This window comes from Gymnoscopelus braueri (assembly GCF_963280865.1).
Source record: "Gymnoscopelus braueri genome assembly, chromosome: 12".
Taxonomy (NCBI): domain Eukaryota; kingdom Metazoa; phylum Chordata; class Actinopteri; order Myctophiformes; family Myctophidae; genus Gymnoscopelus; species Gymnoscopelus braueri.
Window position 1 is genome coordinate 30,871,711 of NC_137614.1, and position 9,062 is coordinate 30,880,772.

Below are 9,062 nucleotides of genomic sequence, written 5' to 3' on the forward strand. Positions count from 1 at the left end.
TATTTGAAAATTTTAGTTACTTTGAAGATTTGCATTATTATTACAAAACATACATTAACCACTTCAGCCCTATTTAAACTTTGGCCATGTTAATATAAATAACTTGTGAAACAGGACATTCTGCAAAATGAGTACTTTTACTTTTTGGTAGGCTACTTTAAGAACATTTTCATACCAATACCTTTTATTTTGATTTCCTGGCTTTTATTTGTTACAGTATTTCTACATTGCAGTATTGATACTTTTACTTTTGTACAATTTGGTACTTTTCCCACCACTGCAACCTGGTCATACTTCGGAATACAGTAGTTACCCGACAACATCGCTTTATTAGCAAAAAAATGCCTATCTCAAGCTCACAACGTGACACCGATACATTCATTGTGTGCTTTTATCTGCTATTTTCACATTTATTGAAGGAAAAAAAAGATGCCAAATATGGAAGTCAATTAAGTTGAAAGTGGTTAATTTGGGTGACGTCTTTGCCGTTTTCAAACTACCTGGTTGGTGTAGTTGCGCAGCTGTTGGTCGAGTGCGTTCCGGGCATTTTCCAACGAGACAAGTTTGTAGATTACCAGACATTTCTGTGCCAAGTTGGACAGAATGTGCGGACGGTTTGGGACAAACTGTGGTGCTGCTGGTTGACTCATCATGGTGCCAGAGAGAGGACTTCTCTTCGCGGACCCTGATGTGAAGAGGAAAAGAAAACTACCACGCAGGTTCTTCTGCGTCTTCTCCCTTGGTTTTGGTTTCAGCGGGTGTGCGTGTTAAGCGCGGAGCAAGGGTTCCTGTCTCCTCATTTTAAATCCTACACCACTTCAGCGAAGACCCGCTGTGATTGGCAGTTGTTCCTTTGTGGCCTATGCTCCCCCCCACTTTATTATTTTTTATTATTATATAAATCATTATGCATTATGCTAAAACAGGCGTCCTTTTGTTTGAGTCACATTATGCTGGTTAATCATTTTGGCAAAAATACTGAAGAGACAGAAGTTCTTTCTTGAAAGATAAGATTCAAGGTTTAATATCCTAATTCCATTAGGACCCCAATGGAAACAAGCCATCAGCTTTCCTGGGTTTAAAATCCTCTTAGCAGACCTTGTAATTAACTACTTTCCTGTACTTTTTTTTGTTGCAAACTGCTAAGTATTCAATCAATCAAGAATCAATCAATGGTCAAGTACATTGCCATGGGTTTTTAGTAGGGTCTTTAGTAGCTAGGTCATTCTATACTTAATCTCAACATGAAGTGCTCATGGGCTGGTTTTATAGCCTCCTGGAGGCACCAGGCCCAGGTGCTCTCCAATGAGCCATTAGTACATTGACTGCCACACCCTGTTCACCTAGAAGGACAGCATTAGTAGAGCACACTCCCATACTCCATATAAGGGAGTGGGGCATCACACCTGGTAAAAAGAAAAGTGTGTGTAATGTCCTTCACACATATAGCAAAATAGAGGTCAAACTAATTTCTGGACTTTAAAACATTGCACATTCTTGGCTAACAGGCCCATTACACCAGTTGTTGCTGTATATTAAAATACATTGTATAAATCTGTGCCACCAACGGTTAATAAAGTATCCAATCAATCAATTCATACATACACACACACACAGTATATTATAAACAATTATTTATATGTTTGAATGTTTACTTTGCAACAAAATGTTCGACATGGACATTACCGAAAATGACAGAACACTCAGTACAAAGAATGTTACATTTACTGCAAGCTTAATTTCTAAACATCACTGATAGTAAACATTGCCATTTTGAAAAACTAGAGCTAAATACAACCTTTAACTGGAGTGAATAGTTTTCACTAAAGTTATGAAAATATTCTTGGCACATTTCATCACTGTAAAAGCAAATAAAGAGTATCTTAGTTCAAGTAACCGCTTAACATGGCTTAAATTGATTCCCTTATTAGTGAATAACATAAAAACAACTTGTTTTCCATCAACAAGAAAGCACATTTTTGGAAGTCAATTTGAAAAACAGTGCAACTTTGCTTTACAACGTTCACTGGCACTTTGCTGTATATTGTTAAGTTCACAATATACAAATCCAACAGAGGCACAGTTGGATTTGTTGATCAACTGTATGCTTTATAATATAAAGCAATTAAGCAGTTAAACAAATCCAACTGTGCCTCATAATAAAAAGGAATGTTAGTCTTTATTTCCCAGCAGTTTGTCCAGAATCCACTCACACATATACAGGCAACGAGGGACATGGAAGAACCCTGAAGAGTTAACAAGAGAATAACAGTTAATAATAATTCTATAGTTACGTGAAAACAAAGTGCTTATGGGTGTTTCAAAGAAACACCCATAAGCATGATTTATTGCTTGATTTATATTTATTGCTTGAGTTATATTTCTACCATTTATAATTCAACATTCCAGTCATTCAAAAGGTATGGTCTTGACCTGCTCTATATGTAAAGTATCATGAGATAACTTTTGTTGTGATTTATCTATCACTGTATAAATACAATTGAATGTCTACCACATCTTACCTTTGAAAGGGCCTCCTTTAAAATCAAGAGCCACTTTCCCTTCTTGCGTCAGATAGCCAAACCACTCACCATTGACCGTGTCAGGAAACTGTGCATGATCAGATAAATACAGTATTAGACATATTGTGGCTACATGTTTCAACATAGGGTAAAACCACATTAGAAGAAACAACCTTATTAATTCTAATCACTAATGCAAACTCAGTGCTGTCCATAATGTCCTCAGGCGGTGCTGCATGTGACTTACATGGCTAAAAGTGTAGTTGTAAACTTGAGAGAATGTCTCCAGCAGAGCTGAGTTCTGGGTTTTGCTGTAAGCCATCAGAAAGGCAACAAGAGCTTCACAGTGGGGCCACCATAGCTTCATATTCCACTCCAACTAATCACAAACAACAATACAGACAAAATGTTCACTGAAAAAAGCATTGTTTTTCATTTTTTTTCTTGCCTAAAATAAGACACAAAGATCACCTGTGTAGATAATTCGATGATTGTACCTGTGTGGGGCAGTAACCATCTGCATCCAGGAAGTAGAAGAGGCCACCATGCTCCCGATCCCAACCAGCCTGATAAGGCAGCTCTATGAATTTGCTGATTGCCGTCTGCTGGAGTTCCTCGTCATCGTGATCTGCAGAGAACTGAAGCAAGAACCAGCCTGCTTCCAGGGCGTGACCTGAACCAGCACAGCACAAAGGACAGGTTACTGGAGAGCTCTACTGTGACCTAATTCAACCAATGTGTCTGTCTTCATCATTTCTATGTTCACAAGAAAGGTGGCCACACTTTTCCGGACAAAAAGGCATGTTTGAAGTTATAATGTTGGTGGGATTGTGATTTGGCCACCTGGATTCTGCAGTCGCCCCTGGCAACCAGGCAGCTCTTCTCCCTCCAATGAGACGCTTTCCAAAATAGAGGTCCCTCCTCTCTGATCAGGGTTAAAGAAAGAACAGGCTAAACTATTCCATCCATAGACATATTCATGTTTTCCTTTTATACCATTGCGAAATGGCTCACGATTATCTTTGAAACTGTGTTTAAGTATGGATATGTCAGTCGGGCATTTGTCTGCATTTAAATATGGATGTCAGTCGGGCATTAGTCTGCAATCAAGAAAAGTTCTGAACCAGTAATCAAATGCAAGTATTTCAAACGTATTAACCACTTAAGCCATATTTTATACTTTGTCATACTGTGAAAATAGCAGATCTACAAGTTCACAATGCGTCGCATTGCAAAGCGTTGTGAGCTTGCATCTCAGTCCTATAATGACATGCCCACAATAGGGAGGCCAGGGTCAGTGTTTTAATGCAACACCAGTGGTCATGTTTCTGTTACCTGCACATGCTGCAGGATCTGCTTGACGCACCAGGTGCCCGTCTCCCTGTACTTTTGAGCCACCTCCCGGCCCCGACCATCAGTCAGCTGTTGCACCAGGCACAGCAGCATCATGGGCACAGCCATGGAATTGGTGGGCGTGTCTCCAGGAAGTTGGGGTCGGCCCAGGCCTGACGGGTCAACTCGAACCCAATGGATCAACTGGTCCATCATCTGCTCAGCCTCCATCTAGCAAGAATGCACACCAGACCAATATAAAATAATTGCCTTTTTGTTTTCCTCCAGCGTGAAATCGGCAGACATGCACAATGCATGGGTAGTGCTATTTGATTGGTAAACAAGGCATACGTGAAACCGCCTCATCACTTGTAACTGATAAATCTCCACTTCTTTATTTGTTATGTTTGGTTGATGTTGCTTTGTTTATTATAAAACCAACAATATGCCACCACACCTTCTCTCAGTAACTTTACAGAACGCTCTACTTGTCACTACCTGGGCTATAGTTCCTTTTGGAAATCAATGTCCATATTACAAAAGGTAAACACCATGAGCAAGTATAGTGCCACTGCTGTGCTGCTGCAGGTAGAACAGTTCATGATTAAGGAGCTTAACAAACAGAATGTACTTTCACATGTTTTCCATGCATGTCTGGTTTGGTCAACTGGTTCCTCCAGCCTGGACAAACAAACACTTATGCACCGATCTAAGTGTCAAGATCAAGTGCACCTGATCTAAAAGCATACGTATCACATCGTGACGTTTTGTGAGCCTGTTGATCAGCTATGTTTGGTGTACAACTAGTATAACTCACTGTCCTAATGGGTACCCCTTCCTCTCTGTGCCTCCAGACCAATCCTCAGTCAGGCTTCTTGATGCAATTTGCTGAGTTGTTGAGTGCATTATCAAGGCAAAGGAAAATCTAATTGACTTAAAACCTTAGAACTGCCAGTGCCAGCTGTGCTTCTACTAAATGGAGCCAGTGGGCTTGAATGTGATGTACCTCGAGCGCAATGCTAATAGGCCTCTTACAGTAAGTAGGTTACCCATGTAATGTAAGTGCCCAGGACTTTTGTGTGTTATCCTTTTAGTCTACTGTGGCAATGTAATACTCCAGATGTACTGAAGAGTCACATTCACTCAGTCACATGATTTTTACCTGCATATCCTTATCTCCAGTGACCCTGCTCAATTCATCCAAGGCCATGATGTAGAAACACTCACTGAAGATTGTCCGCTGGATTTTAACAGCCTTACCGTCCCTTGTTAAACAGAAAGCACACTTCCATGATGCTTCCGTACCACTGCTGGACACACGAGCAAACCGCTGCAGGAAAGCTCCACCTAAAATGCAACAAACAAAACAAACCATTTAGTCATGAATACAGACATGGCCTTTACAGTATATAATCCATTGCACCATCACTACAAACTATAACATACTGATAACTACCAGAATGAAGTACAGCTGTCAGTATATGAGAGGTTTCAAATACTGAAAGCTCTTCTAGTGTGATGTGTATTTTCCCCCTTAGAGGTGATGTAAATGCAAACAAAACCAAACCATTCTGAATGACCACAGTAGTCACACTCATGCTAAATTGAAGCTTTCTAAGATGCACACATATTTTTATATTCTTTTCATGCAATCCAGAGTAACTGCGATGCACTTCATCACACCTCTCTCCCTCAATTCCTGACATTCTTCACTGTCCTGACCCCAATAAATTCAAAAGAGACAAGTTAACAATATTCTAGTTGTGGGTGGGTGTGATTCCAGATGTGTCTTTCATAATCATACCTTGAGGCATAACACTTACCTGCCTTAGCAGCCTCAAGAATCTCAGGCTTGCGAAAACGCTCAAAGGTTCTGTACAAGCGACAGTACATCCAAACCTGTAAAAGGGTAAATAATAAAAGCCACATTTTATTATTATTACAGATCATGTTGTCACTGACTGCATTGAAGGGACTTACCTGTCTACCCTGTAGCCAGACATACTTCAGTTCATCATAAACCTTTCCATCTCTTCCAATGCAAGTGAAAAACCCTCTGAAATGAGGAGAGAATCAACGTCAGTGCTGGTGAACTGATTAACGCAAACAGGGCACACTACTCATTTGTTGTAGATGAGCTGAAGCCATTTTGTAAGGCTATGTAAAGGAATACAAGGTATATAGAAAAGAAGGTACGGTCATCGAAGTCATTTTCGCTCATGCAATTCCAGCCGGCAGATTTGTCACACCATGGGAGCCAGACTGCAGCCTTGAGTTTGGTGGAATGCATTGGAGTTAATGAGAGCCCGGTGGACCAGCTCATGAACAAAATATATTTCTGAATGACTGAGACCTTTGTAAAGTAATTGCTTCTGGAAAATAAAAGAAGACATATGACACATTGTTTTCTGCTGTGTTGCTTTTCGATGTGTACTCTGTATACGTTTATTGAGCTATCTAAAGAGCACCAAGTACGCAATACTGCAGAGCCAGAAACCAGTGTTGCCATGTCCGCTTATTATAAGCGACTTTGGGATTATCTTTCTGTGAAGTTGCTTGTAAATATTGGTAGTTGCGGGTTGCAGCTTTTTTCTACAGTGTAGTTGATTATTTGGGCTTGCTTCACAATTTTAAAATAATTTTAACCAGTGGTTCTCAATTATAAATTGTCACTTTAGTAATGTGCAAATACCCTGTATACATTTACACTGTACAGTATGTTGGTTTGTTTACTGTTGACTGAAAAAACAATATTAACCAAATGATCTGGGGACCCTCCAAAAATCCTGATCCCGACCCACTGGTTGAGAACCACTAAAGAAATATTTGCTGCCTGACAGTTAGGAACAGCACATACGGTATGACATAGAAAAACCTTTCATTGCAGTAATAAAATCTATCTACATTACAACTCGTATATATGATGTTTTTTGCATAGTATTGTATATTTGTCTCTGTCTGTCACTAAATGTTTCTATGAATTGAATACCCCAATGGAAACAAGCCATAGTGCTTAGTTTCTTGGGTTCAATCCTTTTAGCATTGTATTTGTATTAAACTGTACTTTGTGCTTTTTTGTAAACTGTTAATAAAGTATTCATTTCCTGGCACACATTTTTACTGTCCCCCTTATTATTTTTGTACGCTGTTTCTTATCCTAATATTAGGAACAAATTCTGAAAGATGAGTTAAAATGGAGACACTTGAATCCTAATATTGCTGTATCGTGTTTAATCCCACATCAACAGCTTCATTTGTTATGCTCTGATTCTTCCTTTGAATAAGTTGTAAGGAGAAATTGTTATGCAGTTCTCTTATGCATTCAATAACAGATCAACTCATTCTCAAGCAGTATACTTTTTTGTTTTACTTCATTCAGCACAGTACACCAGAGTCATGCTGTGTTTGTTGTCTATTGTGTTAAAAATGCAGCTTCCTTCCTTTCCATATTATGCATTGATGAAAAACACAGCTTTTCTCTCTTCATAAACAATATGTAATAAATAAAATCCATATGTTGAACAGTACAGTATTTTTCTCATTGATAGGCTGAACTTTTTCAAAGCTAAGTTGTTGTTGGTAGCCTATATCCTTTCCTTTGTGCATGTACACTATTTGCTGTTGTTGGAATTTTTAAATATTGAATATTGGGCTATTCATATTACTGCATAGGTGTTAAATAATTGCAATTGAACCAGATTTTCAGCTTTCTTTTCTGGGCGTTTGTGTCACTCGTGTGATATGCCTATGATCTATTTTGGGAAACAAAAGCATCATTCTACGGTAGAGAATGATGATAACTGTGTATTTTACACATACATTACATACACAAGATTAATAGTAGACAAATTAATTAATACAAATACAATTGCATTAACGTTACAAGAAATAGTATCTTATATTGTCGTCTTTACCCGTATTTTGTATCGTGAGAATATTTCAGCCAGAAGTCAACTACACTGTCCAGTTCTGCGCGAATCCGCTGTCGATACTCTTCCAGCTTGATCACAGCAGACATTTCTCCCTTTAAAGACATTTTGCAAATGTATGAATTAATTTACTTTTAACGTTTATAACGTTGCTCTTCTGGAACTGGAGCACAGATCTTACCTGGCTTCAGTTCAAGTCAACTATGATCTTACAACTACGGTCTTGAAAATCGTCATCCGACAACAACGCAGTTGTCCTGAACAGAGTTATTATTGAACGACCACAGCAATAATAACGTTTTGTCTGGAAAACTTCTGATCATATGACCAGTTATACAGGTTGATCATGTGCTAAGGGGTCGAGCCCATTGATCATGTGATCTTCCAAATGTAGCCTACTACAAAATAAAAGTCTTAGCTTTTTCCACCAGACAGCAAGGCTTCACAAACGCGCACACGCACACGCGCGCGCGCACACACACACACACGCACGCACGCACGCACGCACGCACACACACACACACACACACACACACACACACACACACACACACACACACACACACACACACACACACACACACACACACACACACACACACACACACACACACACAGAGAGAGAGAGAGGACCCAAACTATCCAAAGAAAATGTCCCCCCACAGCATAACAGAGCCACAAGATCCCCCCATTGTCAGGGTGAAGCATTCAGTGTGACTGTGTGGCAATGACCCATTTGCCCATATCACTTTTTCCCCATTTAATTATCAAATGTGCATTCATCTTTGTAGTGAGGGATTTAGTGTGAAGTGTAATACGAGACGAGTTACAAAACTTGACATTTGTTCTGATTACATAACTATAACACCCCTTTCTATGTAACTGTTCAAGGATTGTTCTTGCTGATACCGTCTGATCACATCCTGCATTGACATCCTCAGTCAAACTGAGGAAGAATTGCTCTTCTGTTTTTCCTAAGTATTGTACTAATGCACAAGCATCAGTCTTCAAAAGTGCATATTTGACCACAATGTTATTTAAACACTAGCCAGGTGAGCAGTCTTTGTGGCTGAAGCTCCTGCACTCTGTGTCCCAACAATGAACCCTCTTTCATAGTCACTTAGATTAGGTCAACTGCTCAGCATGTATATAAATGCCCCAGAGCATAATAGGACGATAATTGCTTAATCAGGCAGTACACCTGTGTGGAAGCATCGGCATTCGTTATGTTTCTTCACTCATTTATTCAGGTTTTTCATTTGTAACCATGTATAATATT

At 39.4% G+C, this 9,062-nt stretch overlaps 1 protein-coding gene across 1 annotated transcript; it reads right to left on the reverse strand.

Annotated features, from left to right (window-relative positions):
• Window positions 1–1,623: 1,623 nt before the first annotated feature.
• renbp (renin binding protein) lies at window positions 1,624–8,102 on the reverse strand. Its single transcript, XM_080443604.1, has 11 exons — window positions 7,965–8,102; window positions 7,769–7,878; window positions 5,835–5,910; window positions 5,678–5,753; window positions 5,017–5,201; window positions 3,858–4,085; window positions 3,366–3,447; window positions 3,020–3,195; window positions 2,770–2,901; window positions 2,523–2,610; window positions 1,624–2,246 (listed from the first exon to the last, which is right to left on the reverse strand). The coding sequence occupies exons 2-11, from the start codon at window positions 7,870–7,872 to the stop codon at window positions 2,173–2,175; spliced, it is 1,221 nt and encodes a 406-aa protein (XP_080299730.1). The 5' UTR covers window positions 7,873–7,878; window positions 7,965–8,102; the 3' UTR covers window positions 1,624–2,172.
• Window positions 8,103–9,062: the final 960 nt, after the last annotated feature.

What these genes read in the sequence shown, in the direction of transcription:
- renbp (XM_080443604.1), bottom strand. Translation starts at nt 7,872, where the DNA reads ATGTCTGCTGTGATCAAGCTGGAAGAGTATCGACAGCGGATTCGCGCA. An exon ending in CTGGAGATAAGGATATGCAG is followed by an intron (nt 4,086 to 5,016) that starts GTAAAAATCATG and finishes CATTCTTGCTAG; the next exon opens with ATGGAGGCTGAGCAGATGAT. An exon ending in AGATCCTGCAGCATGTGCAG is followed by an intron (nt 3,448 to 3,857) that starts GTAACAGAAACA and finishes AACCCTGATCAG; the next exon opens with AGAGGAGGGACCTCTATTTT.